This window comes from Gobio gobio (genome assembly GCF_949357685.1).
Source record: "Gobio gobio genome assembly, chromosome: 5".
Lineage (NCBI taxonomy): Eukaryota > Metazoa > Chordata > Actinopteri > Cypriniformes > Gobionidae > Gobio > Gobio gobio.
Genome location: NC_137101.1, coordinates 62,302,483 through 62,323,354, shown reverse-complemented (window position 1 = coordinate 62,323,354; position 20,872 = coordinate 62,302,483). Strand labels below are relative to the sequence as shown.

Below are 20,872 nucleotides of genomic sequence, written 5' to 3'. Positions count from 1 at the left end.
TTCTCACACACACACTCTCATACACACAATAACACAATTACTGATGTTATATTCTCTCACACACACTCTCATACACTCCATAACACAATTACTGATGTTATAGTCTCTCACACACACTCTCATACACACAATAACACAATTACTGATGTTATATTCTCTCACACACACTCTCATACACACAATAACACAATTACTGATGTTATATTCTCTCACACACACACTCTCATACACACAATAACACAATTACTGATGTTATATTCTCTCACACACACTCTCATACACTCCATAACACAATTACTGATGTTATAGTCTCTCATACACACCATAACACAATTACTGATGTTATAGTCTCTCATAAACACCATAACACAATTACTGATGTTATATTCTCTCACACACACACTCTCATACACTCCATAACACAATTACTGATGTTATAGTCTCTCATACACACCATAACACAATTACTGATGTTATAGTCTCTCATACACACCATAACACAATTACTGATGTTATAGTCTCTCATACACACAATAACACAATTACTGATGTTATATTCTCACACACACACTCTCATACACACCATAACACAATTACTGATGTTATAGTCTCTCATACACACAATAACACAATTACTGATGTTATATTCTCTCACACACACTCTCATACACACAATAACACAATTACTGATGTTGTATTCTCTCACACACACTCTCATACACACAATAACACAATTACTGATGTTATATTCTCTCATACACTCCATAACACAATTACTGATGTTATAGTCTCTCATACACACCATAACACAATTACTGATGTTATAGTCTCTCATACACACAATAACACAATTACTGATGTTATATTCTCACACACACACTCTCATACACACCATAACACAATTACTGATGTTATAGTCTCTCATACACACAATAACACAATTACTGATGTTATATTCTCTCACACACACTCTCATACACACAATAACACAATTACTGATGTTATATTCTCTCACACACACTCTCATACACACAATAACACAATTACTGATGTTATATTCTCTCACACACACTCTCATACACACAATAACACAATTACTGATGTTATATTCTCTCACACACACTCTCATACATACAATAACACAATTACTGATGTTATATTCTCTCACACACACTCTCATACACACAATAACACAATTACTGATGTTATATTCTCTCACACACACTCTCATACACACCATAACACAATTACTGATGTTATATTCTCTCACACACACTCTCATACACACAATAACACAATTACTGATGCTATATTCTCTCACACACACTCTCATACACACAATAACACAATTACTGATGTTATATTCTCTCACACACACTCTCATACACACAATAACACAATTGCTGATGTTATATTCTCTCACACACACTCTCATACACACCATAACACAATTACTGATGTTATAGTCTCTCATACACACTCTCATACACACAATAACACAATTACTGATGTTATATTCTCTCACACACACTTTCACTCTCACACACACTCTCATACACACAATAACACAATTACTGATGTTATATTCTCTCACACACACTCTCATACACACCATAACACAATTGCTGATGTTATATTCTCTCACACACACTCTCATACACACAATAACACAATTACTGATGTTATATTCTCTCACACACACTCTCATACACACAATAACACAATTGCTGATGTTATATTCTCTCACACACACTCTCATACACACAATAACACAATTACTGATGTTATATTCTCTCATACACACAATAACACAATTACTGATGTTATATTCTCTCACACACACTCTCATACACACAATAACACAATTACTGATGTTATATTCTCTCACACACACTCTCATACACTCCATAACACAATTACTGATGTTATATTCTCTCACACACACTCTCATACACACCATAACACAATTACTGATGTTATATTCTCTCACACACACTCTCATACACACCATAACACAATTACTGATGTTATAGTCTCTCATACACACAATAACACAATTGCTGATGTTATATTCTCTCACACACACTCTCATACACACCATAACACAATTACTGATGTTATAGTCTCTCATACACACTCTCATACACACAATAACACAATTACTGATGTTATATTCTCTCACACACACTTTCACTCTCACACACACTCTCATACACACAATAACACAATTACTGATATTATATTCTCTCACACACACTCTCATACACACCATAACACAATTGCTGATGTTATATTCTCTCACACACACTCTCATACACACAATAACACAATTACTGATGTTATATTCTCTCACACACACTCTCATACACACAATAACACAATTGCTGATGTTATATTCTCTCACACACACTCTCATACACACAATAACACAATTACTGATGTTATATTCTCTCATACACACAATAACACAATTACTGATGTTATATTCTCTCACACACACTCTCATACACACAATAACACAATTACTGATGTTATATTCTCTCACACACACTCTCATACACTCCATAACACAATTACTGATGTTATATTCTCTCACACACACTCTCATACACACCATAACACAATTACTGATGTTATATTCTCTCACACACACTCTCATACACACCATAACACAATTACTGATGTTATAGTCTCTCATACACACAATAACACAATTACTGATGTTATATTCTCTCACACACACTCTCATACACACCATAACACAATTGCTGATGTTATATTCTCTCACACACACTCTCATACACACAATAACACAATTACTGATGTTATATTCTCTCACACACACTCTCATACACTCCATAACACAATTACTGATGTTATATTCTCTCACACACACTCTCATACACACCATAACACAATTACTGATGTTATATTCTCTCACACACACTCTCATACACACCATAACACAATTACTGATGTTATAGTCTCTCATACACACAATAACACAATTACTGATGTTATATTCTCTCACACACACTCTCATACACACCATAACACAATTGCTGATGTTATATTCTCTCACACACACTCTCATACACACAATAACACAATTACTGATGTTATATTCTCTCACACACACTCTCATACACACAATAACACAATTGCTGATGTTATATTCTCTCACACACACTCTCATACACACAATAACACAATTACTGATGTTATATTCTCTCATACACACAATAACACAATTACTGATGTTATATTCTCACACACACACTCTCATACACACCATAACACAATTACTGATGTTATAGTCTCTCATACACACAATAACACAATTACTGATGTTATATTCTCTCACACACACTCTCATACACACAATAACACAATTACTGATGTTATATTCTCTCACACACACTCTCATACACACAATAACACAATTACTGATGTTATATTCTCTCACACACACTCTCATACACACAATAACACAATTACTGATGTTATATTCTCTCACACACACTCTCATACACACCATAACACAATTACTGATGTTATATTCTCTCACACACACTCTCATACACACAATAACACAATTACTGATGTTATATTCTCTCACACACACTCTCATACACACAATAACACAATTACTGATGTTATATTCTCTCACACACACTCTCATACACACAATAACACAATTACTGATGTTATATTCTCTCACACACACTCTCATACACACCATAACACAATTACTGATGTTATATTCTCTCACACACACTCTCATACACACAATAACACAATTACTGATGTTATATTCTCTCACACACACTCTCATACACACAATAACACAATTACTGATGTTATATTCTCTCACACACACTCTCATACACACAATAACACAATTACTGATGTTATATTCTCTCACACACACTCTCATACACACCATAACACAATTACTGATGTTATATTCTCTCACACACACTCTCATACACACAATAACACAATTACTGATGTTATATTCTCTCACACACACTCTCATACACACAATAACACAATTACTGATGTTATATTCTCTCACACACACTCTCATACACACAATAACACAATTACTGATGTTATATTCTCTCACACACACTCTCATACACACAATAACACAATTACTGATGTTATATTCTCTCACACACACTCTCATACACACCATAACACAATTACTGATGTTATATTCTCTCACACACACTCTCATACACACAATAACACAATTACTGATGTTATATTCTCTCACACACACTCTCATACACACAATAACACAATTACTGATGTTATATTCTCTCACACACACTCTCATACACACCATAACACAATTACTGATGTTATATTCTCTCACACACACTCTCATACACACAATAACACAATTACTGATGTTATATTCTCTCACACACACTCTCATACACACAATAACACAATTACTGATGTTATATTCTCTCACACACACTCTCATACACACCATAACACAATTACTGATGTTATATTCTCTCACACACACTCTCATACACACAATAACACAATTACTGATGTTATATTCTCTCACACACACTCTCATACACACAATAACACAATTACTGATGTTATATTCTCTCACACACACTCTCATACACACCATAACACAATTACTGATGTTATATTCTCTCACACACACTCTCATACACACAATAACACAATTACTGATGTTATATTCTCTCACACACACTCTCATACACACAATAACACAATTACTGATGTTATATTCTCTCACACACACTCTCATACACACCATAACACAATTACTGATGTTACCGTAAAACTTCAAATAATAGCCCGGGCTTCTATTTACCCACATCACCGAACTGCACCGGCTTGTATTTGAAACAGGCGTCTATAAGAGACAGGCCTTTAATTTAGTGTGGATATGTTCAAGCGTGACGGTAGGAGGTTACCACATTATATTACGTTTTATTTATAATTAATTCGAATGTGTTTAACAAATCATTTAATGTAAGAAATGTCTTAGATTATTGGCAGCACAAAAAACGAAACGATGTGACAGCAATGGGCAGAACAATATAAGTGACCGCTAAAATCCATTGAGCGTATGAACTTGTTGCCCGAAACACATCAAGAAAGAATGAAGGCTACCCTGTAAAACAACTGCAATCATGTGATAGAAAATTACTCTATTCATCACTATCATCATCCCCGCGATTCTCAATTACAAGTTCATGGGCGAATTCCTCCTCCACTTCTCCCTCTCCAGCCTCCGCTAACTCTGCCTGCCTTGCTCACGCTAACAGCTCCGCCCAGATGCGCACGGCTCTCCCTCTTTGAAACAATTCCATCAGAAGCTGCTGTCAGGCCACATACCTAAGGATAACATCCCGAAGTTAATGAAATATATCTCCTCCTTCTCCCTCGCACACACAAACACACGCGCACGTCTGCGCGCAAGAATTAAAGGAATTTTTCAGCTGCTCCGTATCCAGCTTTACCCACGCTTGAAATTTGACAACTGTCAGCTTAAATGTCAAATTATACTTTTCTCCATGGTGGTATTGAGAGAATTAAGAAAAACTGAAGACTGAAAGTTCGTTAACCTCTTTGTTATGTTGCCATAGTGATGAGTCGTTCATGAAGGGTTCCGTCTGTCACGTGAAATCTAATCAAAACATAGAACAGACGATCTGACGGGTTTGAGAAGATCAAATACAGCCCGACACTAATAAAAAACCCGGCGTCTATTTGAGACCGGCCTTTATTTACCCAAACCTGTCGTCGCACCAGGCGTTTAAAAGAGACAGGCGTCTATTTGGGACTCGGCTATTATTTGAAGTTTTACGGTATATTCTCTCACACACACTTTCACTCTCATACATACAAAAATACACAATAACGCCATTACTGGTGATGCTGTAGTTGAGTGTGTGCTTGTTTTCTGTTGCACTTTACAGTAAGGTTTCATGTATGCTAGTTCATAGCCCTTATTAATCTCAGTTTCTACATATTGACCCATTAGTGACAGCTGTATCCACATAAACATCATAATTACAAGCTTATGCCCATATTTCTCAATAATTTCAGTTTTGTAGTGAGAGTACGTTGTAGTACATTCATCTTGAATGTATTTTTATGACATAAAAGTAGAATTCAGGGTGTTTTTCATTTTTCCAAATCCTTTTCCCACATTTTTGGACTCCATTTTTAACGGTTAAATTAAATTGTATTAATAAAATGAAATGATGAAACTTACACAATTTAGCAAGAGTGTATTAAAAGTTTAGCTAGATTTACATGTTTATGGCCCTATAAAAATAGACTAAGTCATTATTCTCTCAATTTCTGTTTTATTTTTGACCAAATCTGTTTTCTTGATAGTATTTTAATTATCAAAAAGCATTTCTAAATCATTGAAATTATGAAACTTACACAATTTATCAAATATTCATTAAAAGTTGAAAAAAAGTTTTTTACATGGGTCCTGACAGTTTTTACTGTAAAACTATCAAAATAACACTTTATTGGGAATCTGTAAACATGTTCACCATAAGCAAGTCTTTTGTTTTGCATTAAATGCATTGTGAAGGTATTTTTAATGACATAAAAGAAGAATTCAGGGTTTTTTCTAAATTGTTGGACTCCATTTTAAATTATATTTTAATTATTAAAAATCATGTCTAATTCATTGACATTATGAAACGTGCACAATTTTTGCAACTGTTTATTAAAAGTTTAACAAGATTTACATGTTTAGGGCATGTTTAAGTTAATCAATCATGTATTATTTTAGGCCATAACAACGCTGGCGTTGAGTCGTCTCTTCACAGGCGTCGAGTCGTCTCATCACAGGGGCATCTGAAGTCTCCATCAGAGGCTGGATACAAACTGGAGCTGACGAACTAGTTACCTCGGGACTAGTGTCCCGAGATAACAACAGAAAAGCAGATTACAGTTTAATTACATTTTAGTAATCAAGAATCATGTCTAATTCATTGTTGTCTAAAAAAAATGAAACTTGTACAACATTTAGCAACTGTTTATTAAAAGTTTAACAAGATTTACATGTTTAGGGCCTTATAAAAATATGTTTTTGTTTTCTCAAATTCGACTTTATTTTTTACCAAATTCTATGTTTTAAGTTTTCTGGATTACATTTAAATAGTTTTAATTACGTTTTAATAATCAAAAATCACGTCTAATTAATTGAAATTATGAAACGTACACAATTTAGCAACTGTTTATTAAAAGTTTAACAAGAATTACATGTTTAGGGCCCTATAATTCATATTTTTCTCTCAAACTCTGTTTTTTTTCACCAAATTCTGTTTTCTGGATTACATTTAAATGGTTTAAATTACGTTTTAATAATCAAAAATCACGTCTAATTAATTGAAATTATGAAACGTACACAATTTAGCAACTGTTTATTAAAAGTTTAACAATAATTACATGTTTAGGGCCCTATAATTCATATTTTTCTCTCAAACTCTGTTTTTTTTCACCAAATTCTGTTTTCTGGATTACATTTAAATGGTTTAAATTACATTTTAATAATCAAAAATCACGTCTAATTCTTTGAAATGATGAAACTTACACAATTTAGCAAGAATGTATTAAAAGTTTAACAAGAATTACATGTTCAGGGTCCTATAACTTATTATTTTTCTCTCAAATTCTGTTTTATTTTCACCAAATTCTGTTTTCTGGATTACATTTTAATGGTTTAATTACATTTTAATAATCAAAAATCATGTCTAATTCATTGAAATTATGAAACGTACACAATTTAGCAACTGTTTATTAAAAGTTTAACAAGAATTACATGTTTAGGGCCCTAAAATGTATTATTTTTCTCTCAAACTCTGTTTTATTTTCACCCAATTCTGTTTTCTGGATTACATTTACATTTACATTCTGGATAACAAGAATTACATGTTTAGGGCCCTATAATAAAAAATTATTTTCCCTCCTCAAATACTATTAGATTTTTTTTCCCATGTTTTAATTTTTTGGACTATTTAAATGGTTAATGCCATTTTGGTACTCAAAAAGCATGTCTAATTAATAATGAATATTTACTAGGGGTGTAACAATCTACCAATGCCACGGTTCGGTTCACATCACGGTTTTGAAGCCACGGTTCGGTTTGACCTGAGTAAACTCAAATGAAAAAGCCTCCACTGTAGACTTGCTGTTGTACAGGAGCTCCGTCTGTAATGTAATATTGTTGATGTACGAGTGCGCAGGCTGAATGCGGCATCTCCGCGTGTGTGTTGTGACTGCAGCTCCAGGCCTCCGCTGCCCTGAGACGCGCCCTCGGCTCTGTGCTCAACACCTCTACGGCGCTGCGGACGGAGCAGGACGCGTCCTCGCACCACCTGCACGCGCTACACCTCCGCCTGCAGAGCGCCAGCAGCCGACCGGCCGAGAGCGACGAGCTGCCCGCGCTGAAGACGGCATCGCGCGGCGCACACGGGCGCGTGACGGAGCACGTCAACGCCATGGAGGGCCGCCTGCGGGAGCTGAGGGAGCGGCTGCAGGAGGTGCAGGACGGCACGCGGAGGAACACGCGTGTGCTGGACCGCACCGAGGAGGAGGACGTGCAGCGGGTGCGCGAGCAGGTGGATGGGACCGGCCGGGGCGTCTCCCGGCTCCAGGAGCGGCTGCAGCAGCTGGCGGAGTGGGGGCACGGCCTGCGGGAGCGGATGGAGGCGCGCGCTCCTCGCCCTCAGGACCAGCAGCTGGCGGCCTCGGAGGAGGCGGTGCGCTCCATGCTACGGGTCCGTGCACACCTCAGTGCCACCCACAGGGTAGTGCAGGAGCTGGAGCTGCAGGTGCGCAGCGCGGAGGACCGGATGGAGGAGGCCCGCGTGCAGATACGCCTCCTCAGACCGGCCGGGCGGGAGGACTAGCCCTGAGCCGACTAGCCTCTACTGTCCGTCTGATGCTAGCTGCGTTTACACGGACCCTGATTATCCCATCGGAACTGGACCAGCAGCACAACCGGAATGAATTGGCCAGATCTGATTCAGATTGTAGGGGGCAGAAAGACACAGTTGCAGTGTTTTTCTATACGAGGACATGAGCTTCATCTCCAGAGCCGCTCTGAGACTCATTTGAGAAAACGAGTCAAAATAAAAGTTCGGTTTAACTTGACGGAAATATATTACTGGTGTACAGATAATGTAGTAATAATAATACTTTATACCCATATAAAGTCAAATAATACCCATATTCTTTACTACTAACACTAATAATAATAAAATATAACTTTATTCTTTAAGGAATAATCACATGTTTTCTTTCATGTTTTAACAGTAAAGCTCATTGTGCAGCTCATTATTTCATTTCATAATATGATTAAAAGTGAAATTAATATTTTAGGTCTTGCCTCATGATTACCAGAAAATACACAACACAGAATTGAATTTAATTAATGTTAAAAATCACAGCTTCATCGGGACGGTATGAAACTTGGTGACTTTTCTAGCATTAGGTATGTAAACACAGACAAAAATTGAGGTCATGATTCGAGCATGCTAATTGGTCGTAAAAAAAAGTAGCGTTCATTGTCTTCGGTTATAAATGACCGACCATAGGAAATGAATGGGAAATCAGCAAAAACACAAATACACAGAAAAAAATCTTTATAAAAAAAAATCTAAAACTTTATGATGAATAGTCTTTGAGATTTTTAAAATATATATTCAAATCCATCAACAACAAAAAAAAACATTAAATGTGTTCAAAACAGAACTAGTGAATTCTCAAGCCTCTCCATAGAGACCTCTAGTGGTTACACCCATGGTTGCATGATTTCTTAAATAATTCCAAAAGAGGCGCTACTCTGCCTTCAAAAAAAAAAAATATTTTGAAGGCCTAGTCTCTATTTAACCTGAAATACTACAATAATAAAATACAAAAAATAGAAAAAACTAATTTTGGTATAATTTTCAAAAATAGACCATAATTATTGCATAAATATTAAAAAATACCATCAAATCATCTCAAAATACAAAATTAAAAAGAAAAAATATTATTGAAGAAAAATAAATTGCATTGGTTTTACAGGGGTGGAGGAAGTTTAATTTTTAGGTGTCCGGTCACTTATGACCGGGAAGATGACCAATGCAACCCCTAAAGGAAGAGCACCAGAGGGTTAAAAGTAGTTTTTATGAAGTTATTAGACGTGATTTTTTTTATTATTAAAACGATTCAAATGGAATCCAGAAAACAGAATTTGGTCAAAATAAAACGGAATTAGGTGGGAGGGGAAAAAAAACGTCTTTCATACGTATTTTCATGTAATTTTTGTTCATTTTTAATACATTTTTATTCAATTGTATAGGTTTGATTACTAAAAAACAATAATTTAACCATTAAAATAGTCCAAAAAACAAAGGAAAAATGAAAACCGAAAATGCGTAATTAAGGCAACATTACAGTACCTTGCCAGTAAGTTACAGTATTACATTAGACATAACTTTGGTGCAAAATACTCATATTATAAACATGAAAAGCAGATTAATTCTGAAAGTATACACAAGTACTTGAGTTTCATGTCTGTGCTGATTGTGAATGAGGAATCTGCTCCATTATGGCAAGAAGTAGATGATGATAATCCTATTACAATAGTACCTAGCTTAGCTAACATCTAGCTAAACATATGCAAAATGTCAAATTTGAGAAAGAAACAAAAAAGACTTAGTTTTTTCGCCAGTGACCAACGTTATTATTATTATTATTATTCATTTTATTTATAGGCGCCTTTTCATGACACTCAAGGACACCTTACAAAGTTCACACTAAAGATAAAAGTTTCATCAAACAATAAAGACAATACAGAACTTACAACAATAACATTAAAATCACATAAAAGCCTTCCTAAACAAATAAGTTTTAAGACGAGTTTTGAAAACCTGAAGACTTGTACTGTTACGAACTTCTACAGGAAGCAAGTTCCATAAATGAGGAGCCGCATAACTAAAAGCTTGTGACCCCATAGTAGTTGTCCTAGTGTGTGGAAGAACAAGTGAAAGTGCAGAAGCAGATCTTAGAGTACGAGAAGGTATGTATAGATGCAGAAGATCGACAAGATACGAGCCAAATTATTAAGTGCTTTATAAGTTAAAAGTAAAATTTTGAACTTTACACGAAATTTAACTGGAAGCCAATGCAAATTTTGTAAAACAGGAGTAATATGTTCTGAAATGGATGTTCTGGTAATGCATTTTGTACTAACTGTAATTTGTGAACAGATTTTGAAGGAAGCCCATAAAACAAGGCATTACAGTAGTCAATTCGTGATGTTACAAGAGCATGCACAAGAGTAGCAGTACTCTTGAGTGAAAGAACAGGACGCAACCGATTAATGTTCCTAATGTGATGGAATGCAGAATGAGTAACACTGTTAATATGTGCTTCAAAAGACAGAATACTGTCAAGGATGACACCCAAACGTTTTACATGATTAGACAGAGGAACAGAGCAGTTATTTATTGTAACAGATGAAATGTTTGACTTAGCTATTGAATGTTTTGATCCAATGAGTAGAATCTCTGTTTTACTATTATTCAGCTTGAGATTTTTTTTAATTCATCTAAACATTCAAAAAGAGCAGATGGGGGAAACTTTAAGGAAGGTTTAGAAGACAGATAAAGCTGGGTGTCATCAGCATAACAGTGAAATTGGATGCCATATTTCCTGAAAATAGTGCCAATTGGTAAAAGATAGATAATAAACAAAAGAGGTCCCAAAACAGAACCCTGAGGCACACCAGAGGAAACATAAGTGGGTTTTGATTTAAACTGTTTAAGTTGTACAAATTGAATGCGGTCGTTAAGATAAGAACAAAACCAACTTAAAGCCATACCAGTGATACCAATAGATTCCAATTTACTTAAAAAAAAAAAAAAATATCAAGATTCTTTGGGTCTGTCCCAGGTTTCTTAAGAATGGGTGTTATCACAGCAGTTTTAAATGCAGTAGGGACAGTACCAGATATAAGTGAAGTATGTAGGATATCAATAATTAAAGAGGAAAGAAAAGGTAAACCAGCTTTAACCAAATGAGTCGGTAATGGATCCAATATGCATGTAACAGATTTAGATTTTTGATTAATAAAACAAATTTCCTCGGCCGTTAACTACAAGCTGACTGATATAATCAGCCAAGTTACTGAACCTAATGTAAACTTTGCTTGTTAACGACGTTATTTTCGCTACTAGTGGCGCGTTAATATACTAACTATCCTCGTCCTAATGTAAGTTTAATATGCTCGGTCAGTTTTTAGTTATAGTTCCTGCCATATCGCCCTAGAAAATCACAACATCTCATTATCCGTCGGTCTTAGTACACTATGTAACAACAGAGGAGTCAAGTTTTAAATAGTAGAAATATCGAAACTCTTTTGAGCGAGATGCTAACGGTCTAATCAGAGTCAATGATCTATGCTAAGCTATGCTAAAAGTTCTAGCGCCAGACCCAGAGATCGGCTGAATGGGTTTGAAAACGGTCAAACTCAACTGTTTAACTCTAGGGGAGACGGAAAATTGTCAAAAAAGTGGCGTGTGATCAGCACTGACCAGCACTTGATTGTAAAAACACACTTTTAGTGTGGGAAACACCAGACACTGCATTATGACCTTTTGCTGTATTGACCCGTTTCACATATCCGTGTTTCCCAGAAGCAGAATGCGTCATAGTTGGGTAAACTTCGGCCAATTATAGACTACATTAAATATATTATTAGTGTTTTCAGAAATATAACGGCAGTCAGAAGAGGGAAAGATGGCCGTTTGACTGTTGTGTGAGACCCTGGAGATGCTGAGATGTGTCTTTTACATAAACAACATGTTTTTAAATTGATGTAGTGGCAACACTTGTGCTTTTGTGCTGGTTTTGTTGTGTGTGTGTGTGTGTGTGTGTGTGTGTGTGTGTGTGTGTGTGTGTGTGTGTGTGTGTGTGTGTGTGTGTGTGTGTGTGTGTGTGCAGGTATTAGCATCACACACTTTTAATACATGTGTTGTGTATTGATATATTTAACATCCCTTATGGAAATTGTGACGTGACATGGAAAAAACCCAAATAAATGCACTTAGTGTATCTTCTGCTCACAGACTTTAGGAAGATTTCACATGTGGAAATGAGTGACTCTGCCAGTTAAAGTTTGAGTGATTTCTACTTAAAGTTAAACAATTAAAGTTATAATTATTACTTAAGTCAAATTTATGACAAAGTTTAAATGAATGAGTTGTACTATGATAATACAAAATGATAGTTTCATAATTATGATATAAAAAAATTAAATTGACAAGTCAAAATAAAAGTTGAAATGATGACAAAATTGACATAGAAAAGTCAAAGATATGCAAATATTGACTATTTGTATCATTACTTAGACTATCAAGAAAACAACAGCAACCAAAACAATCATAATTATGACCTGCTAAATCAATTCTGACAAACAGAGTTATGATGACACACTACGCCACAGTGATGAGACCTCTGAAGGATAAGATCATGGTATAGGTAGGGCTGGGTATTGTTCAAAATCTTTCAATCCGGTGCCCATTTCGATACCTTGATACCTGTTCCTAACGATACTTTTTTCGATACCATATGTTTTAAAATCCATTTCAACATCAACAAAAATACATTAAACACAAAACTTTTATTTTTCACCTTAATTAAAACTAATTCTGGTAACACTTCTCACTCAGGGTAACATTATTAATACAACTGGTTGTGCTTTTTGGATAGCGGTGCACCAGCAGACACTCAGGATCAATCTTGTGTGTGTGAGCGTGTGTGTGTGTGTGTGTGTGTGTGTGTGAGAGAGAGAATGTGTGAGTGTGTGTGAGAGTGTGTGTGATGTCCCAGTGTGCACTGCTGTCCACTCCGTCATAATTATAGATTAAAAAGTTAAAATTATGACAAAAAGTTTAAATTAATGAGTCAAAATTATATAATTATGATAATACAAAGTCATGATTATGGCAATTCTGAGATAAACATTCAAAGATATGACATACTCAGGGTTTTTCCTGGGTCAAAAATGGTCTTCAGTGGTGGCTGACAGACATGGTAAAAAAGAACCCTACCCACGTGATCTGCAAGCGCAATACTGACAATACATTTTAAATAAATTCAAAGAAAGTTTGTGATTTTTTTTGCTCATCTTATTTTGATACCTTGATGTTTGTTTTGGTCCTCATTTTTACACTATTTACAGATAATCGTTTTGGTATATAATCATATCTAGGGCTGTAATCAACCAAAGAAAATCTTGGTCGACTGAAGTCCTGAAATTTTCGACTAAAAATCGACTAAAATGACGTTAGGAATAAAAACGTTAAATTAATTAGCTGCGCACTGTGCGCAGTACTTGGTAGCCTTGTTGTTTGCCTAAATGAATTATAAATAAACATTAAAAACTAGTAGGCTATTTGCAGTATATTAAATAGTTTTTGAGCTGATTATTTTGCACTGAAATGAGTCTGACACACAAGTCTGTCGGCTTTTGCTGCGTTCCAGGCAGGTTTTTGAGCCCGTAAATTACAACTTCAAACCACGACTCACGACTTTGTAGTGTTCCAGGCAAAGTCACGCCAAACTGCCTGAGCACAAGGAATTGTGTGGTCGTTAGATGTAAACAAAGCATGGCGGACCGTGCGGGGTGTATGCTCATTTACAATCATTTCTATCGCCAAAGGTGCTTACTCCTTGCTTATTTGAGGGAAACGGAGGAGAAAAACAGCGCAGACGGCAAGAAAAGCTGTTATACCTTTTATTTTACGTTATTTGTATATTTGTTTCATAAACACTGCATCCGTAGGGGGCTGCCATTGTTGCTTTGTGAGCTATGTGACGTCAAAACTCGTAACTGGGAGTACATCGATCTAGTACGAGTTCACGGGTGGGAAGTCACGGGTTTGACTGCCGTTCCAGTGCACTTTCACGGGTAGAAGGTTGGAAAAACACGGGTTACGGGTTGCCTGGAACGCGGCATTTGACAGCGTTGCATCACGTGCATCTGCACAATATCATAGCCTATGATTTCCGAAAATATAGTACTATATGTTGTCAACTAGATATCATCACAAGAACTTTTGAAGAATATGCAACATCATTTAGACAATTGTTTTTGTCATATGTATTATAATAACTGACAGACAGTATAATTTCAGCCGCTCTGTGCAGCTCGAACAGCTCAGCTTCATGGCTGAGACACGAATAGTCTATTAACTTAAAGCTTTTACTCTTAAACACAAAAGGCACGTCCACTTTAATAAAAAATTTATATTTATTAAACAAGCCAGATCAAGAGCAGAAAAAACGCTCTCACAATTAAATAAATAATATACAAGAAAACTAGCCTTCTTCAATCTGTGTCTCTTCTCCAGTGGGTTGGGCTAATCCAAAATAAGTGAAAACAATGGGGGTGTTCTGAAGACAGACTGTTACCTGTGAAACAGGGCTGCTCTCAAAACACCCCCATTAGAAATAAGTGCATTCCACCTGATGAAATGAACGCGGCGCGGCAAAACTGATTAAATGAACGCAGCAAAACTAATGAAATGAACGCGGCAAAAAAATCGAATTTCAGAATCAGAATTTTGGTCGAGCCAGAACGTATCGACTAATAATCGACTAATCGACTGGGAGATTACAGCCCTAATCATATCAATATTAAAAAGTAGTATTAAAAAAATTAACAAACAGCCTAATTTTCTGCCATATACAATTTCATAAAATGATCAGCTAACTAACAACATCTTTGTTCTGGGTTCACCTCACTCCAGTCTAAACTAAAAGATTTATAGGCTATTTATTTTACTACACATTGTGAACATAAGCTGAAAGACTGTGGATAATTAAAACTAACTCTTACACCCACTCTTGCTAAATTGTGTATGCACACTTGTGTTCTCATTTCAGATGTGTTCTGAGTAAATGCTTAAACTGATTCGTGAGTTCAGTGTTGGACAGATCAGATGTTCTAACCAGTCGTTAAAATGATTCGGTTCAAAGGAGTCATTATGTGGCGAATCGGACATTAGTAGACGCTTTGTGTGTGAATCCCGTCTTTAGAACATCGCAAAAGATTTGCCAACACACAGAAAACACTTCATAACCGGATAGGATTTGTTTCCTGTTTATTGAAAGTATGGTTTATGTCAGCTGGTCAGAGAAGAGACAACATTTTTTGCGCGCAATTCACACCCAACGGTAATTAAAGGAAAACATCGTCTGATAGCGTCAAGTGCAACATGGATTCGGTCTTCCGACCTTTTGATTTTGATTAACGTAACATGTGAAATATTAGAAAGCTAAGAATGCTTATTTTGAAGACAGAGAGCGTGCGAGCGGAGAAGGAGCTCTGATCGTTCTCTCTGTCACTCAGTCACAAGCGCAGCATCTATTCTACATCACTCATAAATCACAATAACTCATCAAATAAAACGGCTGCCAAAAAAATTTCAATGTAGGAAAAACCCTGCATACTATGAGAAATTAATACAATAATTAGACTAATTTGATTAAAAAAAAATAAGAAAATCATAATTTCAGTTATTTGTTAATGTTGACGCCGTGTGTGATAATGACTTTTTAAGTCAGAACTTGAAGTTTGTCATAGTTATGACTTTTCTCGATCTGCTAAATGTGTGTGTGTGTGTGTCCCAGTGTGCCCTGCTGTCCCAGGCGGAGCTGGCTGATCTGGAGGGCCGTTTCTCCGGCCTCAGTGCCCAGCAGCAGCAGCTCCAGCGGGACCGCAGCGCCCTGGAGCAGGCGGTGGAGGAGGCGGAGCGCCGAGCCCTGCTGCTCTCCGGGGACGTCTCCGCCAAGGTGGCCTCGGTGCGGACGGATGTGCGGCGCATGGCCGGGCTGGAGACGGAGGTGGAGGCGCTGCTCAATCAGACCCTCGCCCTGGAGGAGCAGGTGTCCCAGACGGAGAAGCTGATGGTCAAGCGCATCGGAGACCTGCTGGCCGGCAGCATCGACCGCGTGTCCGGCCTGAAGAGCTCGGCCCAGGGGAACGGCCAGAGGCTGGACCGGCTCTCCGCACGCGTCCTCCAGCTCTCCGCAGAACACCAGCAGCTCGCCCAGCAGATCCTGACGCTGGAGAGCGGACAGGCCAAGCTGCGGCGCGCCGCGACCTTCGCTGACGACCTGAAGCCCAAGCTCTTCACCATCAGGCAGGACTTCGCCCTCCTCCAGCCCAGACTGGACGACCTGACGCTGAGGATCGGCCACCTCGCCGAAGACATGAGGAGCCGCGACGGAGAGCTGGAGGAGCTGAGGGAGCGCGTCGCCAACCAGACCACATGAGAACAACACTGAGGATCTCTGAGTATTAGGCAGCAAGTGAACACTGAAGCCGTCATTCTTTTGACTCGCTTAGAGGTTTACAGGTCAAGAAACACTTCTATTTTTACACCAACATTGTAATAATTCTTCTATTTATTAAAACACAGAATATTTCTCACCGCTTTCTCATCATTCATCATCATACCGATGTTATTTGTGAGCTGATGTTCATTTGTAGCCCTCAGTTTAACTGATCGCTCACTCAAACCACACACCGTCATCGGATGGTAAGTGTTCAGGGATTATATATTGATCCAAGATTAGCTGAACACCCCCAAACACACTTCACAAAGCATTATTACCTCTCTGGTCCTCATGTTGAGGGCTCACACTTGGTCATTTACACATATTTTTGCGTATTTGGTCATTTTTGGCTGTGAAGGTCATATCTGAGTCATGTCCATGATGTGTGTGTGTGTTCACATTGCTAATGCGACAAAAGTCACCAAGTGTCTTCCCTTTACGATAAAGCAAAAAAAAGTGACCAAAAGACGCCCAGAGAGAATGCAATTATTCTTAACTGATATTTTCTCCTTATTTTCTAACTTTCAGTGAAAAGACGAGACATTCTGCTTTGTGATGTTTGAAGTCTTTTTCTTTCCATTGCTCTTTTAAGTATTAAGACAATACTCAAGAAGAATGTTGTTAAAAATCATTTTAAGTTTGGATTTCACCCAGACTTTAGGGTCACTTCTGGTGTCCAAAGCATATTACTAATATATACAATACAGTTTTAAATACACCACATTGATCGACTCGACTTCCCCCTCTTGATTAGTATTCGTCATAAGTAATTCATCTTTAAAGTCCCCAAATGTCATTCTGGGCTAAAATAGAAAAACAAAAATTTAGAAAATATGAATAAAAGTTTTTAAAATCTGCTTAAAATTGATGTTTTCAGTGATTCCTACAAATACAGTGATAATACTAAGCTTATTTACATTTTAACGGCAGAAAGACGGTTGTCTCCAAATTGTGAGTCATTCCTGGATGACAATCAATGACCATTCTGGACCATAATGCATTGTGGTATGTCATGTGACATAATAATAGGCTTGTTTGAGATGAGCAAAATCTGCGCAGAACCGATCACCGGTGATCAGCGCGAGATGCATTCCGGTTAGAAAAGTGTCCGAGGGCGGTCCGCCTTGCTCTGATGTCATGCTGACGTATGACAAAAAACTCTCGCGAGCGAAAGGCGGATGTGTCGGATTCTGCAGACGAGCGCAGCTGCTCTCCACCGACTGCGCGGAGCAAAAGCATGATGGGAAACGACTTGCTGACGACACAGCTGAATGCTTATTGGTTTAAACAACCGTGATGTATGGTTCTTTTTTTTAAATGTTTGATTTTAAAACTCTGAGATCATGTTTTTATGTGTGAATATTCCTAAACTCTCTAGCAAAGGCGATCTCTCTGTGGGTTATGTGATTTTGTCATATTTATAAAATATATATATATAAAAACATGTATGTAGGCCTAATTAAAGTCCAAATGATTGATAAACACGTCTTTCGAATGGAAATAAATAACAATAACTTTGGGTGTCTTGTTCATAATATTTATTTTCATATAAAAGTAACAGAACTTAAATTACATCCAGTTTATCAGCAACAAAGCGCACGAGTGTGAATCCCGCGATATCCGCCTTTGATCTCGCAGGTGTCGGATCCACTACGAGAAGAGAGAACTGTCCGGCTTGCCTGCACTTTTTTCACTCCTCCCCTCACTGCAGCCGCCTAGTCTCGGCTGAATTTCAGGCGAGGCGAGGCGCATCTCAAACAAGCCTATTGTATCAAAAAGAAGGAGGAGGAGCCCTAAAACATGTGGAAAGGCCAGTGAGCGTCTCTTAAAGTGCTGATATTTTGAGCTTTTTGGTCACTGTGTCCTTCTGATAACACTAATAACACATGTACAATGTATTTATGCTAAAAACAATATATTTGATCTAAAAGATTAGCTTAAGCTAAGTTGTAGATGTGCACAGGTGGTTCAGTTAGTGCCCGATTATGAAGAAAATCATGTTTTTTATGGTAATCCGGCTAACAATGACACGGGCGATCACTTACACAACTCTGTTTTTAGTTGAGTTCAGGATAAAACAAGTCTTATTTACTTAAAAATAACACATTATTTCCGATTTGGTTCTGAATTCTGAGTTATCATCAGCCAAAAATGAGCCCATGTGTATATGAAATCCGAAACGGACTATATTAATGTGGTTTTCCGAGCTCCGATTATGGATATCAGTACATTTGTATATGCCAACAATGGTAGAAATGTAATGAATTACCCAGAAATGACTGTGGCGAGGTTGGTGAGCGAGAGACGTGGGAGGAGCGAGCGAGACCGGTGAGTGATTGAGAATGAGTTTCACCAGGTCCTCTCTCGTCCTTCACTGGTGTCGCTCGTCTTATGCTTCGGGCTCCCTCATGAGAGGACTCGAGACCGGTGAGTGATTGAGAATGAGTTTCACCAGGTCCTCTCTCGTCCTTCACTGGTGTCGCTCGTCTTATGCCTCGGGCTCCCTCATGAGAGGACTCGAGACCAGTGAGTGATTGAGAATGAGTTTCACCAGGTCCTCTCTCGTCCTTCACTGGTGTCGCTCGTCTTATGCCTCGGGCTCCCTCATGAGAGGACTCGAGACCAGTGAGTGATTGAGAATGAGTTTCACCGGGTCCTCTCTCGTCCTTCACTGGTGTCGCTCGTCCTTATGCCTCGGGCTCCCTCATGAGAGGACTCGAGACCGGTGTGCCTCATTCTCAATCACTCACTGGTCTCGCTCGCTCCTCCCACGTCCCTCGCTCACCAACCTCGCCACAGGGACATTTTCATGAGGAAAAAGATCTAAAATGGTTAATTACATCCTTAAAATTTGTACATACACAACCCTCTAAGTATAGAAAGTCCTAAATTTAGATGTTTTTGCCAGTTTTATATATTTTTTTGTAATTTTAAATCCGTATCCGTCAATCGCTCTTTAGCATCTTTACTCTGAACATCTCGCTTTGTGCCTGAGCCGCCACATGTTTGAGGACTACAGCCATATTTGCAACCAGATTTAGAAACATGATCTCTGGATTTAATGATTGGATGGATGTAGTTTCTGTGCTTTTAGTAGCTGAATGCTCTTCAGTGGCTTTACACGACTCTTCCGGCTGATCATGAGCTCCTGGATTGAGATTAAGGACAATCCTCCGCCATCATAACATAAATGCCCATGCTTTTAATATCTGATCCCTTTACATGGCTTTCCCAGGTCAAGAAATCATTAACATACGGACAGATTTGAGTGCTTGTTTTAAATCTTGAGTCCCCCTAGTGGTGATTAAACCAATAAAACAATTGGCAACACTTGTTCATACTCCAATTCTCACTATTAACACGTTTGCCTATTATTAGCATATTGGCTGACTACTAGCACTTCTAAAGCACATATTCTGCATGACAGTCTTCTACATCATTGATCCTGCCC

General features: G+C 37.7%; 1 protein-coding gene across 2 annotated transcripts in view; it reads left to right on the top strand.

Moving 5' to 3' along the window:
• ikbip (IKBKB interacting protein) overlaps positions 1–17,515 on the top strand; it is a 21,567-nt gene extending 4,052 nt beyond the window's left edge. Inside the window, exon 3 of one of the 2 annotated variants that reach the window (XM_079817795.1) lies at positions 16,714–17,515. In XM_079817795.1, coding sequence (XP_079673921.1) covers positions 16,714–17,358 — 645 coding nt within the window. In that variant the 3' untranslated portion in view covers positions 17,359–17,515. Of the gene's footprint in view, positions 1–8,312; positions 9,740–16,713 lie in introns of those variants that run through there. The other variant, XM_079817796.1, reaches the window with a different exon arrangement.
• Positions 17,516–20,872: the final 3,357 nt, after the last annotated feature.